General features: G+C 39.5%; 1 protein-coding gene across 4 annotated transcripts in view; it reads left to right on the forward strand.

Annotated features, from left to right (window-relative positions):
- The first annotated feature begins 2,590 nt into the window (after nucleotides 1-2,590).
- shroom2a (shroom family member 2a) overlaps nucleotides 2,591-24,030 on the forward strand; it is a 50,197-nt gene continuing 28,757 nt past the window's right edge. For 2 of the 4 annotated variants that reach the window (XM_036141519.1, XM_036141520.1), the window contains exons 1-3: nucleotides 2,591-2,916; nucleotides 4,463-4,664; nucleotides 18,863-19,011. In XM_036141519.1, the coding sequence (XP_035997412.1) occupies nucleotides 4,467-4,664; nucleotides 18,863-19,011 (347 nt within the window). In that variant the 5' untranslated portion in view covers nucleotides 2,591-2,916; nucleotides 4,463-4,466. Of the gene's footprint in view, nucleotides 2,917-4,462; nucleotides 4,665-18,862; nucleotides 19,012-19,833; nucleotides 19,854-24,030 lie in introns of those variants that run through there. The other 2 variants (XM_036141521.1, XM_036141524.1) reach the window with 2 other exon arrangements.

A 24,030-nucleotide genomic window follows, 5' to 3' on the forward strand; every position in this document is an offset into this window, starting at 1 on the left:
TCTGTCCTATAAAAACCCTGAAAGAGTAGAAGAGACAAAGATGGAGTCTTTTGACCATAAAATGAGTGTGTGTCTGGAGTAGTCAAGAGGAGGCTTCTGACCTAAGAACACTGTACCAGCAGTCCAGCATGGTGGTGGCAGCGTCATGCTGAGGCCAGGGGTAAAGGTCCGTTGCAGACGGGGAGGACTTCTTCCAGATTCCTCAGCTTCACCTCGAACCGCCGGCTGGTTGGAGCTGGGACACACATGATTGATCCAGCGGGGACAATAATACCAAAACACACATCCAAACAGGGTTTGTAATGATTAAAGTGGGCTAATATTAACAGAGGTGGGTAATCCAGGTTCAGAAAGTTAAACGCCTGCACAGATACTAGTGCCAGCCGTTGGCATTTCTAGCTCCACAGCACAGACAGGGACTAATGTTTGAAATCACCTGGTTAAGTGAACAGGAGGAAGGAAAACTAGGCAGGGTTTTTATTATCTGAGGCCGGATTTACCCACCTCTGAATATTAAGCTGGTGGGAGGAGCCCCAACTTTACCCTGTGGTAAATGCGTAGGACAAGGGTCTGCAACCTTTACCATCCAAAGAGCCATTTTTGTCCTCAGTCCAGCTAAATAAAACATTTACAGCCACTAATGTTACATGACATTTAGACAAAAAGACAACCTGTAATTTTTGAGAAATATCTACTACATTCATATGAAATAAACTAGAATAAAAGATGTGAATCATTTGTCAGATTAAAAGTACCTTCTGAAAATAACCTTTAAGCAGGTATAAAATATATATTTTTCATTAAACCCACATTTCTATGTTAACAGTGTTGTTTTCATCGGTCTGGTATAATATTCTGATCTTAAATGTCGTGTTTTCATCAGCAGTAAGTGGAAAATTATCAAAATAAACAGAAATAAAGTCTTTCAAACATCTGTCTGTGTGTAACTAATCTATATAATGTATTTCACTTAGCGATGGAGTTACTGAAATGGATGAACTGTTCAATAATAATCAAATTTATTGGATTTGACTGAATACAGACTCTTGTAATTTCCTGAGAGCTACCTAGTTATTTATATTTTAAGGTGTTAAAATAAAGAAGAATAAAACTTTAGCAAACAGAGGAGAATCGTTAATCATTTGTTATGCATTCATTTGGGGAAGATGATTTCATAAAAGAAACTCAGTTTCCAAACTAATGAAATGAAAAATAGATTTAAAAACATTAATTTTACTTGTAGTGCTGTTGGAATGTAATGCAATTGTTGTATTGAGTGCAGTGCAGTATCTTTTTTTAATGAAAATATTTTTCACATCTTACTTAAATTGAGTTAAAGTCAGCACCTTTTATATTGGCTGAAGTGCAGCACATGTCAAACATTTACAGGTTGGTTAGTGGAGCTAATGTTGCATTCCATTTGCCTAGGAAAACGAAAAAATAGGAGATGGGAACGAGGCTGACCAAACCCCAGTAAAAGGTGTTGCAGGTAATACAGTCGGAGAACTCGGATTCCAAAATTTAAAAAAAGCTCAGGATTCCAATAAGCTGTTGTTTTGTCCATAGTACCTGTTATAAACGTCCTTTAAAGCTGTACTTTTTACATGCAAACACCACTTTTAGTTTGTTTGGTTCAGAGTTGCAGCCGCTACATGTAACATTGATTGTAGATTAACTTTTACAACTGTGTCTTGTAAGATTAAAAAAAAATAAAAATAGTTTTATCACAGCTTACTGTTGTTGATGTGAGGAGACGCCATGTTGGATCCAATAATGGGCCTTAAACAAATATCTCAGACTTTCTGAGGGGAAACTCCGACTATAGTGGCCATCACAGTCGATTTTTCCAATCGGAAGCCGGGATTTCCGAGTTCCAACTGCAAAAGGAATGGAACATAAACGTCCAAATTAAATGGTGTTTATGTTGCCAAGGATTTTCCCCCATTAATCCCATTCTCACTTGATTTTTAGGCCAGGAAAAATAATTATCTGAAGGAGTGGAATTCAACAATGGTCGCTACAGTTGGCCAGTGGAGATTTTTTGATTATTTAGGAAAAGACTTTCCTTGCGGATTGGATTATTATTTTTTTTTTTTGGTTTGTTTTTGAGCAGGTTAAAAACACACAATTAGTACTGAATTTTTAATGATAAAAAAATCTAATTTTTGTAGCCCTTGGGTGCTGATTTAAGCCTAAAGGTTTGAACCCCACTGGGGATGGAAATGAGCACGTAGCCTACATAAAAGAGGCTGGGGAGTCAGGGACAAGGTTAGATTTTTCCCTTTCACTGAACATCATGTGAAAAAAGTAAAAAAAAAACAAAATGCCATGTTCACCTAACAACGATATTTTATTATGTTCAAGCTCAATATATAATGTTAATTTGCTATATATATATTTACATTTTAATTCCTCTCTTGTCCACCTATATAGATTTAAAAACTCGATAAATGTTTTTAGGCCAGGGATGTGGTTGTTGTTGTTGCGGCAGATGTCCAGCAGGGGGCGTCTCGCCCAGGTCCTGTCCACAGGTCCACCTGCGGCTGTTATCTGGCGTCCACTAACGGTAGATGGCACGCGTGTGCCGCTCGTGCCCCGCCGGTTATCCCCGTTGTCCATGGATGCAGCTACTTTAGCTTAGCTCATTTAAACTCTCGCAAGTGTGTCAGCGGCTCGTTGCGGGAACTTGTGTGGGAGAGCAGAAGCAGAAGACGGGCCGGACCGTCGCCGTCCCTAAAGCGGACACATTTTTTCGACTGGAAGTACCGGTTGGCGCCTGAGCGAGACGTCTGGGAGCAGGAACATGTTGGAGAAGATGAAGTATGTGTGACGAGGTAAAGCTGGGATATCGCTGCCTGCTGCCGCCCGACCGAGCTCTCCTGTTCACCCCGGCTTCTCCGCCGCTTCAGTTCCCAGGTAAGTCCCGCCGTACCGCTCAGAGTTTAGGAATGTTTTTGTTTTTTTACCCCCCGCAAACAAAACTTTAACAAATAGGGAAGTTTACATTTTAAGTAGAGCTTGTAGTTGTTTTTTATTTTTCGCAGAAGTCTTACTTTGGAAAACAAGTAGGTCTGTTTAACTTTATTAATCGGTCCAGCCGCGCGCGGTGTCCATTGTTGGACGACAACGTGTTTAATTCTCTGTCTCGTGTAAGAGCATTAAGTCGGACTCGCTCCGTCTGGACTCTGACAGCGGCTCTTTACTCACTGCTACACATTTACATCCGCCCTAAAAACTACAACTACTGCGTTTTATACGTAAAACAAAACAAAAAAACACCCCTCCCCCCAAAAAAAAACAACAACAAGGGGAAACTACTGCCTACTGTCCATTTAATTTGTTTATTCATGTTCTTTTCAGATTAAAAAGCTGCTAAATTTACGGGGTTAAATAAAACATAATCAGCCGCGTGTAGCCAACTTATTTTTATTTTTACAGAATTAATTTACTTTAAATTTGTGAAAAGTGTTGCAAATATTTACTGATATTATAATGAACGAGTCTTTAGTTGCTGTTATAGGGCATCATTCCAGAGAGGGTTAAAAAATGAATTCTATTAGGCTCCTAAAAGTCTGATTATCATTTTCCTTCTTTAGCTGTCAGTCCTAAATAGTGACACTCTACTTTATGCGACTAAGGTATCATAATAGTTCTCAGAAATTCACAGATTGAATTCTCTTTCACTTTTTAACACCCAGTAGTTTGAAGACAAGCTTGCCCAATAACTCAAAACCGACGCTGGGTTTGTAATGTTTGTCACTGATAAGGGGTTTAAGGTTACATTATGGAGAAAAATCCCCAACAAACCTTCATCTGAGATGCAGGTAGAATGTATTTCATGTTTAGTTGTTGCTTGTGTGTAATGTTACGTGTACTGAAAGTGTCATTTCACTAAAACACAATTGGTCTGTAACCAAATTCTACTTTGTAGCATTGTGAAACATAAGGTGTCTGTGTAAGTTCGTAAAACTTCAGCTTGATTGCAGTTCGTCTTTAATAGAGACCTGCCCTCCCTGCTTTTATCCGTCGTGCGTCGGCATAGAAAATGCCGAAAACAAAATGCTGTCAGTCATCAAGAATTGGGCAACAATCAGGAGGAGAATGTGGAAGTAAACCACAAGAGGACGGAGAACGCATCGCCCATAGACCACAAAACACTCGTGATTTTTTATTTTATTTTTTTTAATCAGCACATCTGAAATGAGTGCTGCCACTTCTGTGTTTTTGGTCAAAGTCGACGTTGTTGAGTGAAACTCTTGCTGGTTCCAATCAACACAGCGCCGGAGCTGAAACAGAGCCCAGTAAACAGAAACCGGAGATTGAGTTAGAGAATAAACCTCTCAAACCTTGTTCCTTTGGTAAACAGTGTAGTGTCTGTAGGAGAACCGCTTTGAGCGATGTGCTCTGTGTCTGTTTAGTGGACGTGCCTTAATGTTCTTGTTTCTGTACTTTTTGTTAACAGGATAATGGATGCTGAGGGAGCCACTCGTCACCCGGAAGCCGAGAGATTTTGGCATGTGTCGCAGAACTCTGGAGATATGGATCGTAGGGCGAGAGACGGCGAGAGCTGGAGGACGGTGGCCGTGTTCCTATCAGGAGGCGCGCCGTGGGGCTTTACGCTCAGAGGAGGGCTGGAGCATCGGGAGCCTCTGATCATAACAAAGGTAATAAACAAAACCCCAGTGACACACCCCCAAAAGTAGTCGTTCCCTATGAACCCTTTAACTTTCCGTCGGGCAACCACCACAGACCAGTCTGTTTAATTGGGATCTTATGTGACAGACCCAACAAAGAATTGCGCACAATTACAAAGTGGGCCGTACATTTGCCTCTGGAAGTCACCCAATTAAATTAGAGTCTTTTAATCTCAGTTTAAATCCAGCCGTTCGTTGCAGCACTCGCCGGATTGTTGCTTAACGTTAGCAAACAAACGGTGCCGTGAAGATCAAAGAACCCAGCAGACGCATCAGGAAAACTTGTTGAGAAGTTTCTAGCAGGGTGAAGGGATGGCACAATAATCTAGCCTAGTATTACGGCTCAGGTCCATGTGTGCCCCAAACCATGTGGGGGGGCACGCAGTAAACATGAGGGAAAAAGATCTTCTGGTAAGATGAGAGAAAAATCCTTTTTTGTACATTCAAAGCGCTTTGTGTAGTGGAAAACTAACGAGGCTCATCGCAGTGAACACGCCGTCTCCATGAGATGATGGTGGCAGCACCACGATGTGGAGGATGGTTCCTCAACGACCACAAGGAAACTGGCCACATTCGATGGGTTGATGGAGCAAAATGCGTGACATTCCTGGAAGAAAACCTGTTGGCAGCTGCAAAACGATCAGAGAGTGCTTCTGGTATGGGTGTGTTAGAAAGGCCCAGTCAAAGTGCGACATAAATACGATTGAGAATCAGCAGCAGTACTTAAACGTCCATGTTTAAACATCCTCCATCCAGTTCAAATGCCCATTAACTATTCTGCAGAGAAAAATGAGCTAAAAGTTCATCCTCTTCCTCGAGGACCAGCGTCCTGTCACTTTTCCACGTCTCTCCGTCAACACTCCTGCATGGTATCATTAGGCCACTAGCAGGACTCTGGAAGCTGGGAGCATGAGGAGTCAACTCAGCTCTCAGTCAACAAGCTGCAGGACGTCGGTTCTGGGCGACTGGAGTCTGTCGCCCCTGCCTGAGTCTAGATCCACAAAGCCAGTAGAGAAAAGACTGATTGCTGTGATTGGTTCTACCATGCATTGACTCAGGGGAGCCGAGTACAAACGATGAATTGAAATGTGAAAGTGCAGGGAGGATGACGAGTAATTTTAATACGCGAACACAGAGCTCTCTGTCTGATGTGGGATCTCTCAAGGGAGCGGGTTGTTTTCAGCCGTTGGCGTGAATAAAGTATAATATCAGCTCATTAGTTTGTAGCTCTGTAAACTGACTGCTACCTGTCTTTTCTTTTCTTTTTTTACTTGAACTTGAAAATTTTCCCAGATGCTCAGGACTAGTTACACACTTTTTAGCTTCTCAGGAAGTGTTGTTGCTCGGTACGCGCATCTATCGCTGGGCGATATGGAGCAAAAATAATATCTTGTTATTTTTAATGTGTCATCGGCACATTTTTAAAAACAGCTGTAGATAAATATGAGAAACGGCTGAAAAATAACCTGCTGGAATGAATACATAAAAGTATATTTCCAAGGCAACATGGAGCACGTCCATATGAACAATAAAGTATCGTCTTATATCTATTTTTAAGAAATGTCTATTTTTAAAATCTTGATCTATTACCCAGCCCTACGCGTAATTTTTATGTCTTTGACTAGTGTCCATATGTGAACTCTGAGCCGATGTCTCACCAAAAATGTAATTATACTTGCATAATAAAGACTCTTAATTCTTTAGTGGGAAGTGTATTCTCACACATGCCTTCTGTAGGAGCTGTCATAGGAAGCATTGTACAGAAATACAGACGTTTTAGCCGGTCACTGCCTTCGTGTTGAATGGGACATTAAAAAATGAATAAAGGGAACTCGAATACCAGATAAAACTATCATGGTGGGATAATTGTGGTGGTCTGATGTTTGATCTCATCCATCTCTGCCTTTACTGTCTCTGCAGACTATTCTTTTTCATTCATACAGGCATTTAGACCTGCAGCTCCTAGGGCTGAACGATTTTGTAAAATAATCTAATTGCGATTTTTTTTTTTTTTTTCTTAATATTGTGATTTAATGCGATTTTTTTTTTTTTTTTTTTTTTTTTTTTTTTTTTTTTTTTTTTTTTTTTTTTGTGTTTCACAATATATACATACAACAAATCAATTTGTTTCCTCGCCATGTGGATTAGTTGCTAAAAGACCCACAGCATCTAAACTCGGTGCAGAAATTATTGCGTTCTGCCTACAATATATTTCAATCAAAATTGCAATTTTGACTTTTCTCCTTTTTCTGACTTTTCTGTTGCATTAACCACAAGCAACAAAAATGGCCTCTAAATAAAGATGTTTGTAAACAAGGACTATTTTAAATATGAACTCTTAATGTTTCTATTGATCAGAATATTATTCAAGAGAACAGCTTTTAAATTTAATTGGACATCAATCCTTGTTGAACATAAAGTGCAAAGTCCAACCAACAAGTAAGCATGTATTAAACTGACTGATCACTACTTAATGCTTTGTATGATTATACAAACTCTAAAACAAGCGATAAAATTAGATTATCTCACTGCTGCAACTGTCTTCCCTTCCGTGTGGAGGCAAACCCACTTAAAACATTTTACTAACACCTAATGGACGTGTCTAATTCGCTAATTGTTACATAGCCAAAAATTGCAGACCTCTGCGATTTGGAAATTGCGTTATTTTAAATCACGATTATATTGAAAATGCGATTAATTGTTCAGCCCTAGCAGCTCCTCTGTTGCGACAGGGCAGGATGACTCTTGGCGTTTGTGATTTGTGGAGTAAAGCCTCCCAGGGCCTAAGCGTAAAACGCAGCACAGACTGCAGCTTGTTGCTGCTGTGCGTCGTCGCCGTGGTAAACCTGTGTGTGCAGCACCACTGGGAGGGAGAATTCCTCCCAAATCTCACGTGGCTTCCCTTCTCCGCTGTCCGTGTAATGATTTACTGCTAAAGACCTTGCTGGTTGATCTGACACAGTACCAGCAGCAGTTAGTTGGGAGCTCCGGGTTCTTGGGATTTTGTTCACTTTTTTCTTTTTTGTTTCTTTGTCATATCTGTATTGCTGCAACACAGGTCCAAAGTTCACTGCAGATGAGTAACACGCTGGTATGTTTACTCATATTTCTTCAAAGTGAACAGGTGTGTCGGTGTTGCAACGGGATTAAATAACTTTTTTTTTCTTTTTTTTTTTTTTTTTTTTTTCTGAACATTCGAAGTTTTTAAACTGTGAGATGAGAGACAGGTGTTTGTGATAGTTGGTGGTAAATTACTGCCAGGTTTGACTACAGCTTAGCGGTGGCATTACGGCTGCAAATAAATGTTAATGTTTGGTCTCTGAGCAAAACATCTAAACTCAAGAACTGACAGAAGGCCAACATTCTGCATCAGGTGGGGAGTATAGTGCTTTTAAAAGTGTTTATGTGCCTTGTAGCTTTTTACATTTTGTTGCTTTATAAGTGGAAAAATCAGTATTTTGTAGGGATTTGATGGCATAGACCAACACAGATTAGTACATAAATGTGAAGGTGGAGGCAAAGAATTCTTGTTTTTTATTTTTATTTTTTTTTATACAAATGAATATGTATTGACGCCGTCGTTGTCTTAGATTTGGTGCAGCCCCTGGCAGGTTTTCCTCCAGGATTACGCTGTATTTGGCTCCATCCATCTTCCCGTTAAACTCTGAGGAGCTTAGCAGAGCCAGTCCAGAGTAGGTAGTAGTACCACCACCATGGTTTACAGATCGGATGGTGTGTCAAAGGTGATGTACAGCGCTAGTTCTCCACTGCACATTCTGCTTTGTATGTTGTGCTTTGAAATATTTACTAAATTCATAAAGATAATAAGTCATGGCTAGACAGTATGCAGGTGTTTTTAGGTTGTTTTAAACTACGGCGGGCCTTCCTTGCTGCTTCTTTGTTTTTTGTGTCTCGCTGGATCCCATCTCTCTTAGGCTACGTTCACACTGCAGGTCTTGATGCTCAATTCCGATTTTTTTTTTTTGTGAAATTGGATTGTTTTGCATAGTCGTTCACATTTCCAAATATATGCGACTTGTATGTGATCTCCTGTGTGAACTGAAAGCGTTCAACCTAAGTGTCCTGCACGTGCACTCAAGGACGCGATGACGTCGCGTAGCGATGACACGTAGCAAGCGTCCTCAGTGTTTGCGTAAGTAAACCTGGATTATAATGCTGGCGCGCATTTTGCGGTCATTAATTTATTTTCTAACCGGAGCTTTCTCTCCACTGACTGCTCTCCTCATTGTAGTCCGCTATGGGTGTCATTTTTCTTCTCGCTTCTGTATAGCAGGACGCAGAATAGTGACGTTTGTCGAGTATCGGTGACGTACAGGTCAGATAAATGCGACCTGGCCGTACAGACACAGGTCGCATTTGAAAAGATTGGATATGTATCGGATTCAGGACCACATATCCAAGTGGCCTGGGTCGCATTTGAAAAAATCCAATCTGTGTTGTTCAGACTGTCATAAAAAGATCAGATACAGGTCGCATATGGGCAAAAAAATCTGAATTGGGTCACTTCAGGCTGCAGTGTGAACGTGGCCTCAGACATCTGTTCTCTGTAGTACTCGGTTAAACTTCGGCTTGAGCAGTACCTAGCAGTACCACGGTTTTCCATGAATTATCAATGGCGGCCCAGAGCCTGTGGAATGGCAGGATAGGATGAACTAAAAGGGAAGGTTGGTGATTTACGTTCTTTGTGTCTTTGTCAGATAAGAGGTGTTTAAAATAAGTAGGATTTAAGACACTGTCATCAAATTGTTTGCTCAAAAAGGATAATTTCAGGCCAATTTTCTCTGATATACTTTATTTATGGTGATCTGGAAAGCCCAGATGATCACTCTACTTTAATAATGCTTACTTGCCCTTTAGGATTTTATTAGATTTTTAACCCATGGACACAAGCTTTCTATCATTCAGGCTGACTAAATGGATATAATTGTGTAAATAAAGTTGTTAACATCTCTGCATTTTAACATATTAACAACAGAGGCCGTCCCTGAATCCACATTTCTATCTGTTGCTTTCCCACTCCTTTGCATATTTTCCAGCCTGCTTCAGGGAAATGTAATAACAAAGGGCCAACAGTCTGATGACAGGTTCACCTTACTGGTTAAAAAATATCCTGGTTCTAATTAAAATTCTCCAGATTCCGCTCATAGCTCAGGTTATGCTCCAGGTCCTCATGGACTTATAGTTCTTAGTCCCAATAAACCTAAATAATCCTGTTTTACACGAGACATCTGGGCACGCACCTCATCCATGTGTTTCCCCCTGTGAGGAACGGCCCTTATAAGGAAAAAAAGAACCGTTCGCTCTTTTGAACCAGTACCAGACATACTGCAAAAATCACTCTGTTCTTACACGCCGTGATAAATCACCCCCAGGTAAACAGGCTTTCTCCATTATTGAATCTTTTGTGTGGCAACATTGTGGGCTAAGTTTAGGTGCCCCAGGACCGCTCAGCCCGCAGAGAACAGATGATTTAGACTGCGTAGTATGTGGCTGAGGGCTCACTTAGAGTTCAGAAAGGATAGTTTTTTTTTTTTTTTTTTTTAAGGGGTGTGTGTGTGTTTTGCTGGAGGCAAGTCTTCAGAAAAACGAATTGGACTGTACGTTTTCCTGCCTAGAGCTCTACCTGAAAAGAGCTGCTTTCAGATTTGTACAGACAAACATGTACAGACTGATTCATTTTACCGTGTAATGTCATCCTGTTCATTCATTCTAATGATCAGACACGGCGCAATGACAGCAAAAATGGGATCGGCTCAAATTAGCAGGAAGTTGAATAAACAGTTTTGCGTGTTGAACTTTCAAGGAGACTTAATCAAGCCATGAGGAAAGATATCAACAAATATTAATAAACAGACATTAGTCACCATGTTTACGGTGAAATCTGTCTTACTATTTGCTGGATGCTCAGCAGGAGGGTGGGCATTATTGCTAAAATGTCTCATATCACCGTTTCCATGAGAACATAGTCCACAAAGCAAAACATGTAACAAAGCAATCATGTCAAAGAACATTTTTTTTAAAAGATTTCAATCAGTTGGTGCAGTTTTTGCCAACTTGACATCAACTGAAGCCGTTTGCTCCCAGAGAGATTTGCCTCGCTCAGAAAATACATTTTGACTCAAAAGATAATCACTGACCACTTAAGAAAAGTGCATTCTTGTTGCCTAAAAGCTAGTGTAGCAATTTGGAGCCTCAGAAATCAGACTTATTCTTGCACAAACATGCATACCTTTCACTCTCCAACAAGACGTGTAGAAAAGACCTTCATTAGGAGTTTAGATTGAGGCAAAATGTTCTTTTATTATGATATTTCTTAGCTGGTCATAAGAAGGATCGTTTATGGTCAGAAACCATTTATTGTCTATTTCTAAAAGGGAATGATCTTGTATTGTGCTAGTTTGGAACTGAATATTCTTTTAACATGATCCATAATGGACTGTGTTTAAATATATCAGACACTTTGAGTGCATTTTAGTTTTTTTCTTTGTAGATTGCAGTACATGTTGGTAACCTTGAGCATCACCTGGCTCCATGTAGAAGGATATCTACTTTTGTTTTGGAAATGTTTCCCAAACCTAAAGCCTAAAACAATGTGTTTTGAGAATTATTACACATTTTACTGTGTACAAACAGAGTTACTGACGTCCTCTCGAGGGCTGGTTATCACCTGATGACATCACAATGGGTCTTCTGTGAGCTGCCGATTCAGATTAATCCTCACCATCTAAGGCTAAGATAACACTCCAGGGATATGCGACCCAAATCTGATCTTTTTTCCCATATGCAACTTATATACGTCTTTTTCACCTCCAGTGTGAACGACCCAGTTCCAATCTTTCTACCAGGGGAAAAAAAATCTGATATGTGCCACTTCCATATATGTACATGTGATAAATATTGGATATATTTCACAAGCGTCTGCTGTCTGAACGGTCATGTGACATTTCATCCATCTTTTATGTCACTGTCCTGGCTCTCACCACACATCCTCGCACAGCAGCAGCAGTTAGCGCTCCACAAAAGACCATCGTTAACAGCTGGGCTGCTTCTTTCTTCTTGCTGCGATGTGCACTTAATATTGACGGCTCCCATTGCTCAACTAGTTTCTTCTAATAATGCTGGCTGGTATCAGCGTTTTTTTTGTTTGTTTGTTTTGTTGTTGTTGTTTTTTTGGGGGGAGGGGTTGAACAAGGCTTTATTGAACATTACTAGAAACAAATACATCCGCCTTTACTTCCATAAACAGCACACTGCTGTGTGACATCTCCTGTTATCTGCACTCGTGGGTCCCTGACCAGACAGCAGTATGATGGCGGTCGCATCTAATAGTAGTATTAGAGTGTAGTAGTGAACGGCCACCCGAAAAGAAATCTGATTTGAGCAAAAGATTGGAATTGAGCATCAAGACCTGCAGTGTGAACACAGCAGATGAAACAGAAGCTCAGTTGGATCTGCCAACACTGATTAGTTAAAGATTCAGTTGTTTTTATTTACCAGCCTCATTTTTTTTTTATTATTATTTTATTATTATTTTTTTATCCATCTTGTCTTGAAAGCTTTGTTTTGCTTTCTCAAACATGCAGTAGAGACAGAACCAGCATATCCCACATGATTTCCTTTAGGACTGTTGCAGTACATCTCTGAGTCCAAGTGAGAAGCCCACCTAGCATTCAAAAGCCAGTGCAGTGTGTCGAGACATTTCCATGTCACAGGTGTAGAAACGGCTCCTGCTCAGGTCCAAATTCAGTTCCTAGAGAGCTGGAGGATGCTTGGAGTCCATTACTTTGTGATATTTAGAGCTCTGAATTACGCCTGAAAATGTCTTAAATTTGACATTAACAGAACTTTGCGTATTTACACTTTAATCAGGTAAAAAAAATTATGTTTACTTCCCTGAGAGTATTCTCTTTGAATTATCTTAGCTTCACATTTGTCATGTACTGTTTTACTTGATTAGTCCTTAAAATAGATTTCTATATTAATTTATTTTTATGATTTATTTCAATTGAAATATCAATATTGTGATTCTTAAAATAAACATGTGTTTATAGTTGGTCTCATTCTCTCCAGTAAAGTATACTTTAACATGGCTTTCTTATCAAGTAAAAACCTTTTAACACGCAGGTGACTGATCAGTTTTATTTCAGGAGACCAATAAGATTTTTGTAGCTAAAGGGAACTCAAGTTATCATTTTCCGTCATGGGATGGTGATGCAAGCGGAAAAGAAGAAAACTTAAACTGAAGGGTCTCTGCAGAACATAGAGCAGCAGCACATGGTGTCATATAAACTATCAGAACCTCTCTGCTTTCGCAGACAGTTAGCAAGTTCTAAATGTACACCATCTAATATCTCCATACCAATAATATGTTATCAAAAGTCCCACAGATTTATATTGTAGAAACACTTTATGTTCAGTTTTAGTGATATTGAGTTCAGGAGACTGAGACGGCGGCTCCAGAACTTTGACTTTGTTCTGCTGTAGCCAACCACAGGTTGACTTGGCCTTGTGATTTGGGTCGTCATGTTGGAACGTTCTCATAAGGAGCTTCCTGGCTGATGAGTCTGTTTTTCTCCAGTATTTTCTGATAACTTTGTTCCAGAAACATTGAGGCTTGTCTCTGTGCTGTTTGGTGTAATGTAAGCGGGATACTTTGTGGCATTTGCATAGTAATGGCTTTCTTCTGGCATTGCGACCATGCAGCCCATTTTTCTTCAAGAGTCTCCTTATTGTGCATCTTGAAACAGCCACACTTTTTTTCAGAGGTTGTATTTCAGCTGAAGTTATCCATGTTTTTCTTTGCGTCCCAAACAATCTTCCTGGCAGTTGTTGCTGAAAATATTGCTGGTCTACCTGACCATGGACTGATTTATTAAACAGAATCCCTCATTTTTCATTTCTTAATTTGAGTTTGAAAACTGCTGATTGGTTTTCTCAGTTGCTTGGATATCTTTTTATATCCCTCTCCTGTTTTACACAGTTCAAATACTATTTTCCCACAGATCTTTTGACGATGCTTTTGCTTGACTCAAAAAGCAGAAATCTCAGTACAGCACTGCATGAAAGATGCAAGGGTCTGTCAGGAGCCCAGAAACTCAGTGACCTTTTTATACACACACTGATTACAAGCAACCAGATCACAGGTGAGGATGATTAACTTAGACCAAATCAGTCATTTTTGTTGTGTTGTCAGTCATATTTTATGTAAAATGGCCAAAAAAGTCATATATAAACTTATGAGCGCAGTGTTTTTTTTTTTTTTTTTGTTCTTTTTTGATTTATATAAACGATGTAAACAGTGTTTTGCTGTATGACGTATTCTTCTGTTATCTGCAGATGTGGGTCTCTCTGGAGTCTTGAACCGTTTAGACAAAAGTCTGATGCCGGTCACATTTAATTAATAGTATGGACGGCCATGTCAAAACAGTCAAATTTCAGAAAGGAATCCAAATTAAGCATAAAGACCTGCACTGTGAACGTATCCTCTGTCTTCCGCTTCATTAACAACTGATGCCTTTTGTGCATTGAATAATTATTTAATCTTATCTGATCATCAATTTAAAATAAAATGCCAAAGTGTATTTAAACAATGTACCATTGCATGTTTAATATGCAACAGGAATAGGCTATATCCATCCAAGTTTCATTCTACCGCAAAAGCTGGCTTGTAAGATGTGTAGTTCCGCTAAAATTATGGGGTTTAAATGCTGAAACTTAACATTTTCAGCGTGCCTGACTTAAGAGAAGAGATTAATCCAGTAAGTGTGATTCATTTAACTTGTACTGACACTTTATTCTGGGTGAAGGAATACTCTGAGAGTTCAGCATAACAGGAATTGGAAAAAATGTTCCCACCCCTTACATTACACAATATTGCCAAGTCATTATAAGTTTAGTTTCTGTTTGAACAAAGGATCAAGTGATTGGGCAATGTAAAGTGAGAAAATGTAAAGCAGCATTTCTAGTGACACACCAACAGAAATCTATGAGCTCATTTTGTTTTGTTCTTCGCTTATTGCTCTAGTTTCATGGAGAACGGCACAACTGTCAGGCCCCTTATCGCTGCACCATTTGTTGCAGTTCAGCGTGAGTGGCTGGCAACAAGTTTAAGAAGCTACGTCCAATACTTAATGCACAAAAGTTTGCACTTCTAAAAACATAAACATCTTTTATAAAATAAATGTTAGAACGTTTCCTAATTTTCATTTTGCATCTACCCCCTGCGACACCACCCCCACTCAGCTTGTGGCAAAGAATAAGAAATAAATCAAACACAACTCGGGCACGTATTTTATTTTCACAAGGTTTTACTGACCTTAAGATATTATCAGCCTCCAGACTAAACTTGTTCAGTGGCTGTTTGTACCAAATGTCAACCAAGAATGTATTTTCTATTATTCTGGGGCATTTGTGAGTACGTTCATTTCCTTCATTTCGAGGTGTGTGCACCTAAAAAAAAAAAAAAAAAAAAGTTAGCAAAAAACCCAAAGTGTTTTGTGTATTCTTCCTTTTATTGGAACTGGATTATCATTCCTAAATCTTTGCTTGGAAGTAAGATTAACTTTGAAAAGTGAAATCAGATTCACCTCTTCGTTGTTAGTGTTGGCAAGTAAGCGTAACAACTCACTGAAAGAGCTTGTTTCTGCCTTACAGCTTTATACACACAAATACCTGTGAACTAATACAGACCTGAAGTTTGCATTTAACTGATGGCCTCTTCATATTCGTAGTTTAGTGACCTTTTAGCATGCTGCTCAGGACATCTGTCAGCAGAAAAGACACATTCCTCGCCCTCATTGCCACCACATCCTTCCCTTCTTGACACGCAGGGGATACAAGGCGTTTTTTTTTTAGGATACCCAGGATGGCTGCTTCTGGGCTGATTACAGCCTGGAGGAAGACGGCGTCGGCAAACAAAAGAAATGCCTAAAGCTCATGCTTATCAGGAGTCTCTGGTGAAAACTGTTTAGAAAAGCAGCAACCCTCCTCTGTTACTGAATGAACTTGAGCTTTATGGGTTGTCTTTGAAGCTGCTGCTGTTATTTATTGTCTCTTCTTCACATTGAGCATTGCTTCCTGTTATTACTCAGGTAAAAAGAACAGATTACCAGGTACCTCTGGGCTCTTGGAAAGTTGTTGATCTAAACAACACGACGCTTTTGTGTATATACAACAGTTTTCAGAAGACTGGTAGTGCTTCAACGTTAACAGGATGCTGGATGTGACATTGACTTCTTTAAATGAAACCTAAATAAATAAGGGATGTCATTTTCACACTTGTTTAGCTGAAGTACAGTGAGTCTGTTTGCACCATTGTGTTATACATGACCTCCATCTGCTATACTGTCACAAGGAAAATGTATTTTTCCATATTGAAATAGTAGAATTTAATTAGGGCTGGACGATAATACAATAACAATATATATTGATCAAAAGACGTGTGGTTCAATAGGAAAAAATGTTCAGTAAACAGTTCAATAGAAGAACAGTTATCCTTCATTTTGTATTCTAGTCTATCATGTAGGTTAATATTACGGTCATTACATCCTCCCAACCAATCACAAACACAGAACCAGCCCTGTCGCCAAGCTCCGCCCCCTTCAAAGAGTTCAGAGAGCACTGAACTTTTTTTTTTTTTTAAGACTTACAGTTTGGGTAAAATGTTGGTTTAAAAAGAGTTGTTTGAATTCAGTGTTCTTTTATTTAAAAAAAAAAAGATCATTAAGCAACAACATAAAATGGCCAGGGCTGCACTTAAAATGTGTTTTGAACTTTGTAATAATTATCAATATTATATATTCTATTTTGTTTCTTTTTCTATATTGTCCAGCCCTATATCTTAGCTACCATTATACTTTGATTGCTGTAAAAGCTGCAAAGCTATGCCACAAAGTATAGGTTTTGTACAGTGCTGCTAAAATACTGTTTTTTGTTGTTTTTCTTTTCTTACTCTGTCATTTTGTACAGCAGTTATTGTTACAAAGATCTAAATGATCCTGAAGGAAAGATTTAGGAATTAGAGACGAACCAACCAGGCTTTTCTTGCCTGATAATGATTTCTGGTTCTCATTCAAGACAGAATCCTAACCAGCAGGATTCAGATATTTTCCAGTTCCTTTCTTTCTTTATTTGTTTCTCAGGACTAAAATATAGACAAAATGTGCTGCGGGGTCTTTGGTTGTGGGCTTAGCTTTAAATCCAACAGAAAGTGGATTACATTTATACATATGGGAAAATGTGCTTAATCTTAACACGATCTTTATTAATCTCATAATGGCTCAAAAAACAGGATAATGGCTCAAAAAACAGGATGTTAGTTGATTTGTTTATATTTACCAAAATAGGTCGTTTTTACTTTTGATGCATTCAGAGTGCTGGAAAAATTATCAACACTTTCTGTATTTACCATACTGACCAATCAGAGTTGATTCATGAGGACAGCTAGCCAAACCCCATGTTTGACCCATTGACTGAGACTCCTCTATCTGGACTATTACTTTATATCCTGGTGGATCGCTTCCTGTAAAAAAAAAAAAAAAAAAAAAAAAAAAGAAAAAAAAAAGAAAATGCAGAAGACTCAGACAAGTGATGACGGTAATAAAGTCTCAACAAAGTGAAAGAAAAATCAACTCAAAGCTGTTTTGCAGTGAGTAGTTCTCTTTTTAGACAGGCTCCCAGTTAATGAGTGGATAAACCTCCTCAAAGAAGTAAGAATGGATTCATCCAGCTGGCATAGGACAGAGAACAAAGATAAACTGTGATCTGTCTTTTCTTAGACAGCGATCGCTGAGCAGGAATACATATGTAATAAAGCAGAAGTGGCCCAGTTTCTCCTAAATCTAGTAACATTTAAATGTTAGTGAGTTAGATGCATTATGATGCTTATTTTTCTCTCTCTAGCTCACTAATGTGTGTTCATTTTTAGAAAACTAAATAAATGACCCTTCTTTTGCTTTTAATAGCCGGTTTGGACCACCGGACGGAACGTACAAGGCAAAGAAAAATGATAAAACGTGTTTAGTCTTGACCAAATTTCTCTACCTGGCCTCTTACCAAAAACCCTACGCTTGTTTCAGTGGTGTCCTCTGCTAGGCTGAAATCTATCTGGCCACTTTGTTGAACAAGAATAGTTTTCCATCTTGAGTAATCCCAGGTGTTTTGTATCCGTTTTCAGCGTTGTAGCTATGCGAACGTGTCAGACCACCAAATCCACTACCATATCAGGAGCAGCTCAGGAATGTTGCCAGCCAGCATGAAAACTCTTCACCCACCTCGCTCCCCGCTCCATTATAGAAAAATGAAAAGAATCGCGGTTTGATCTCTGCTGCAATGAGGGCAGAGGCCTTATAAGATATGAGAGTTGGTACATCTACACATACTTCTCTGGTCGAGTCATCCCCCCCGCCCCCCCCCCCACCCTCCTTACAGGTTGAGGGAAAAACTGTTAATCAGCTGCAGAGATGAGCTATTTGTGCGCTAATGTGCCAGCTGCCAAGCAAGGTCTCACAGCTTTTCTTTCCACACGGAGCCGTTTTTTTTTCTCCCTCAGGTCAAACTTTCTGCGTCAGTGTGAGGACAGCGCTGACCTTCACAATCTATGTTTCTGACGCTTTGCAAATGCCAAGCTGTAGCTGCGCTTCAGTTTAGGACTTCTTGGTCCGACCTTCATGTCAGTGCGTCCTCAGAGATATTTCAGCAGCAGAAGTTAGTTGCAGTGCGCTGTGCTCTTTCCACTGTACATCCTCTGGTGTTATTTCAGGTGTCTGCCTTCAAACAAACACAGCGCTGTTTGTTTTTACATGATGCCACTGGTTTGGACTGCAGCTTTTTTTTGAAGTGCTTTTGCTGCCTTTGATGCCGGTCTTTAGAAGCTTGCCTGCCTGCTGTTCATTTTGGTAAACAGTCCGTCCATCGACAGCCGCAGCTTTGAATTTAGGCTTACGGTATTTCATGCTAGCGCTACTTTTCACACGTTAAAATCACATGACAGCCTGAGGCGTTTGTTTCGTCCGTCACCTTGCGTGCGCACGATATGCATCCCAGTATGTGTAGCTTTGTGCCGACATATTCCAAACGCTGAGGTTTTCCTACATCCGGTTCAAATGTTGTCGATTTTATATTTAAGTGTGTTTGTGTTTTTGTCACAGGTTGAGGAAGGCAGCAAGGCAGCAGCTGTGAGTCTCCAGGTGGGAGACGAGCTCATCAACATCAACGAGATTCCCCTGAGTGGCTACAGACAGGAGGCAATCTGCCTGGTGAAAGGCTCCCACAAGACCCTCAGTTTGGTAGTGAAAAGGTAGGGACTCAATCCCCAGTCTCCTCCTGCGTCTACTGCCGTCACCGCCTGTAAGCATAATGGTTCACCATGGCAACAGCTCCAGCACAGCAAGGTGATGGAGGATCCTGACCCCTCCCGGCAGCTGCATGCGCAGTGCGTCTGTAATTTAGTCTGCGCATTCTGGGATGTCGCTGCCGAGTTCTCGGTAGCTGGATGATCCTGTTTGGCCAGGTTACGCTAGCTAAAGGCTGCTCTCAACTTTACTTCCTGGTTTGTGGGAGTATTCAAAAGAAGGAAGAGCGAATGACAACGTGTCTGTTGGATCCTATGCAGGCAGTTGTTGGGACACACAAGGGGAAGTTATAGTATGTGGCACTGAGATTTTTTTTTTTTTTTTAAAGTTCAGCACACCCTTTCAGTTGGTGATGAACTCTATGATCAGGCAATACAGGTTTGTATTGTTTTCTCTGACACAAATACTTTAACTAAACACCTAGTTCCAAACCCATACAGGCTAATCAGTCTCTATTATCATTAAAGGACACTTCTTGTACTGGACTGACTGTATTGTGTAATCTTTTAGGTTTGATATCTCGTTTAAACTGATGAATCATTTGTCAACTGAGCAGCCATCTTACCACTGGCCTTGTGTGTTAAAACACTGATGTCATTGTTTCTCTTTGCCGTCTGCATTTTTTGTTGCATTGTAACATGTCATAATGCAATCTCTGAACAAATCCGTCCGTACAAGGAAGTGCAGTCACCATTTGTCTCTGTGAAAGGACAAGGCTGGGATTCTCACTTCTTGTGTTTTATTCTCTCAAAACAAGATTATTATAGGATCTGGGAACAAGAATGAGGTATCGTCTTCTACCATGTCTGTCATTTATTTTCTTGTAGAAGAAAAAAAAATCTAAAGTAAAAAAAAACAAACGGATTTAGATTATCAGGCTTGTATGTGGTATGACATGTTAGTTTTAGAGTATTTTTAAACTGTTTTTAGTAGAGACACACGGATCTGGCCTTTGCTGGCCAATATCGGTTTCCAGTTTTCTTTAATGTCTCAGCTCCCGATTCTAAAGGCTTATAACACAGATCCCTAACCTTTATCTTAGTTTTATTAAACTCAAGAAGTGCATCTAAGTACAGGCTGTTGGCTGGGGTGTCTTTTTTAGATTGACAACACCGTTGTTGTTGTTGTTTTTTAGCTTTAATACAATTTATAAATGGGGAAAGGTCATTTAACTTTTTAGTTTTTGACCTGCGCATCCGAGCAGATAAAGGACAAATCATCTAATTCTAGTCACAGAACGATCGATTGGGTCATCTAGTCATTAAGATTAGATCAGTTTGATTTGGTAATAAAAATACATTTATAAATCACTTTACATTGAAAACAAACATTAAAGATAAAATGAGACGGAAAAAGAATAAAAGCCAGGATACAACTCAATTGAAAAGCCTTGGGGCAGTAGCAGGTGAACTTTGGTCTTGGTGGCGCAGAGACTGAATATTTGTGGAACGGATCGTGACAAGGAGTGACCGCGGACAGGTTTTTCAGCATCATCGGGGGAGAAAGACGAGTGAACTTTGGCTGTGTTCTTCAGATGGGTGAAATACGTCTTTACTATGGTGGTGGACATGAAGTTTACATGATAGATGAGTCATATTTTACACCTACAGTTGTTGCAGACTGGGAGAAGGTGATAGTAGGTCCACAATATGAAATTCAGTTATTAATGAAATGTAGTTGATGGGGGATACCAATGAGAAGAACTAAAGTTTTGGTGCTGTTTAGCTTGAGGAAGTTGTGTGTGTGTGTGTGTGTGTGTATATATATATATATATATATATATATATATATATATATATATATATATATATATATATATATATATATATATATATATATATATATATATATATATTACGGTAATGAAAACACTGAACACCTGGTTAGGGCTCCTTTTGCATGAATTACGCTATCAGCGTGGCATAGAGGCAATCAGCCTGTGGGCTGCTGGGGTAATGGAAGCCCTGATTGCTTTGATAGCTACCTTAAGCACATCTGCATTGTTGGGTATGGTGCCTCATCTTCCTTTTGACAATACTCTATAGATTCCCAATGGGATACAGCTCAGGCCTGTTTGCTGGCCCAACAAGCACAGAAACACCACGGCCATTGAACCAGCAAATTTAATTCAGGTGTGTGGAGGCAGAGAAACCTAAGACATGTATTTACTGTTTTCAGATATTCTAATTCTATGAGAAACTAAATTTTGAGTTTTCATTGTTTGTAAGCTACAATTATCACAATTACAATAAATAAGACTTGAAATATGTGACTGTAATGAATCCATATCAGTATTTTAGGAATGTCACACACACATGCTTAGAGGAGACGTAATCTTTATGCATTTATTTTACTAACAGCAATAAAGTAGTTGATTGCTTTTATCAATTTAACATAACATAAATGCAGTATAATTTAACAGTTTTTTTTAAATAACTAATATTGAAACATTTATCAGTTATCCACAAAGTGTGCAGTTTAGTTGCTGCTGTGCATCTTTCTAGGTGCCGCTGTGTACGGAAACTGGGAGACATCTCATCCATTTATTAAAAGCTGCAAAGTGATCTCACTGTAGACTATTGTGGATGTTTGTCTTTATCTGCAGATACGTTTAATATTAGTCTTGAAAAGTGATAGCTAATGGCTTCAAATATTGGTTATTCACCAGCATCTTCAGGCTTTCTGTGCGGCGTTGTCGGGGAGCATAACTGCTTATGAATTTCTGTTGTCTGTTTCTCTCCATATTGCTATCTTTTACCTATATTTTTCTGTCACTCCCTGGCTCTCTGTTTCTCTTCGTATTTCAATCTTCTACAACCAGGGGGTGTATTTCTCCTCAAAACCCCAGTTCAGGTAAAAAAAAAAAAAAAAAACTGTCACCTGGTCAAATACAAAGTAAGAGAGTTATGGCTGCTTCTTACAGGAGAGTGAGCGTTAATGGGGGCGTTTGATAAAATATCTTGTTGTGCAGGTGATTGCGACGTGTTTTCCGGTGAAGTTGGTGTGTACTGACAGGAGGGTGTGTTCTTCCTGTGTGCATACCTGTAACCTGCGTCTGCGTTTCAGGTTGGAACTCTGCGGTCACTGATACAGAGAGCCTAAAATGACAGAGGCCCGTCAGTGCAGCGGCAGAAATGACAGAGTTCTGTGAAAATAATACAAAATAATAAGAAATATAATTTAAATGTGTTTCTTAAAAGGACAGTGTATAGGCATTTTTTATGTGGGAAAGGAACCTCAAAACTTCTGCTGTGATCTATTTCATTTAGAAAACAAAATTTTATATAATATATTAACTCAAAAATCTGGGGGGTGGAAAGGGAGTTGCCTCCACTATAACGACAGGGGAAACACTACATAAGAGTTTAATTTACTGAAATGAAAGACGAAAAATATTGAAGTTTTTCCACAATATAACATTTTTTTTAAAGGAGACATATGTCTTTAAATTCTTCCTTTTCACATTGAAACTATTCAGTTGTGGTCTATATAAAATGGAACAGCAATGCTTTTGTCTCAATTCCTCTTTAACCCTTGTGTCCCCTTTTTGCCGCTGTTTTGTAGTGCGTCTGATAGCAACTCGTTTTCATGTGGTCTCTTTAAATGCAAAGGAGGCACATCACAACCCACCACCCTGCAGGTCGCAGAGTGTCCACTCCACCCCATTTGGCCATTTTTGTAGTACGCTGGGGGACAGTATAATGACTTGTGGGGGTTAATACACCCAACAACCAAACATTTTCACTTATCCACTTGTAGCTTCACAATCCTTGAGTTTGGACTACCAAATTGCAGTGAAAAAAAAAAATAAAAAATTGGCTTAGCTGAAACTCTTTGACCTCGTTTAGCAGCTCTGCAGCAAAGATGGCACCATTATTGTTAATAAAAAAATATAAAAGAGAAAACAGAACCGCTTGAAAGATATGACGGAATATAAAGATTTCTACACAGCTCCTGGAGAGACTGCATTAAACATTTATGTACTCCTAGAAGCTCAAAGTAGTCAACAAAATGTATTTGAGCGCTAAAAAAGTGAATTTTGCATGATATGTCTCCTTTAAATGTGCCTGTAAAGTTGACTATCATCGGTGCAACAGTGGTATGTGATTCCAAGCTAGCCAATGATATGACTTGGGGTGTGATTAGGGCTGCAACTAACGATTATTTTAATAATCGACTAATCTGTTGATTATTTTTACGCAAAGAAAGCAGTCTTACATGCCCCCCAGAGTCCATCAAGATTCTTTGGTTTTCGTCTTTCATACTTCGTCTTTCATTCTACCTCAGAAATGCTCAATAATCATGTGTTGTGACTGGGCTGGTCAGTCCTGGAGCACCTTGGCCTTCTTCACCTTGAGGAACGTTGATGTAGAAATGGAAGTATGCAATGGAGCACCATCCTGCTGCAAACTTGTACCCCTTTTGTGGTTGGGAATGGAAGAGGTAGCTAATATTTCTTGATATTTTAGGATATTGATATTGCCTTCCACCCTGCAAATCTCTTGCACACCCCCATACTGAAAGTAACCCCAAGGGAATAGGGACTGGCCTTGGATTTTTGAGACAACAAACGGTCCTCCCAAGCAGTTGTCTTGCAGGGTCTGTTGGACATGGGCTTGTCAAAAACATTTTCTTATTCTTTGTGCTTGACACTGAGACACATTGAAGGTGTCAGCCACCTCAGCAGTAGATCTGGTCTTCAGCCTCTTGATAATCAATGCTTTGGTCTCAGGGTGAATCTTAGTCATGTTGTCAGAGGTCAAGCTGCAGTTGATGTGACGGTCTGGTTTGCTGGGGTTCTTTTTATACACACCCACTAATTGATTAATCAATTACTGATCACAGGTGAGGCTGTAATCTAGGATTGGGTGCATCATATGACAAGGCGACAAAACTTTTGTCTTGCCAAAATCAGACCTTTCTGTGTTCATTAAATGATCAATCTTTCTTCAGTGAAGCAAACT

Source organism: Fundulus heteroclitus, chromosome 9 (assembly GCF_011125445.2).
Source record: "Fundulus heteroclitus isolate FHET01 chromosome 9, MU-UCD_Fhet_4.1, whole genome shotgun sequence".
In the NCBI taxonomy this organism is placed as follows: Eukaryota; Metazoa; Chordata; class Actinopteri; order Cyprinodontiformes; family Fundulidae; genus Fundulus; species Fundulus heteroclitus.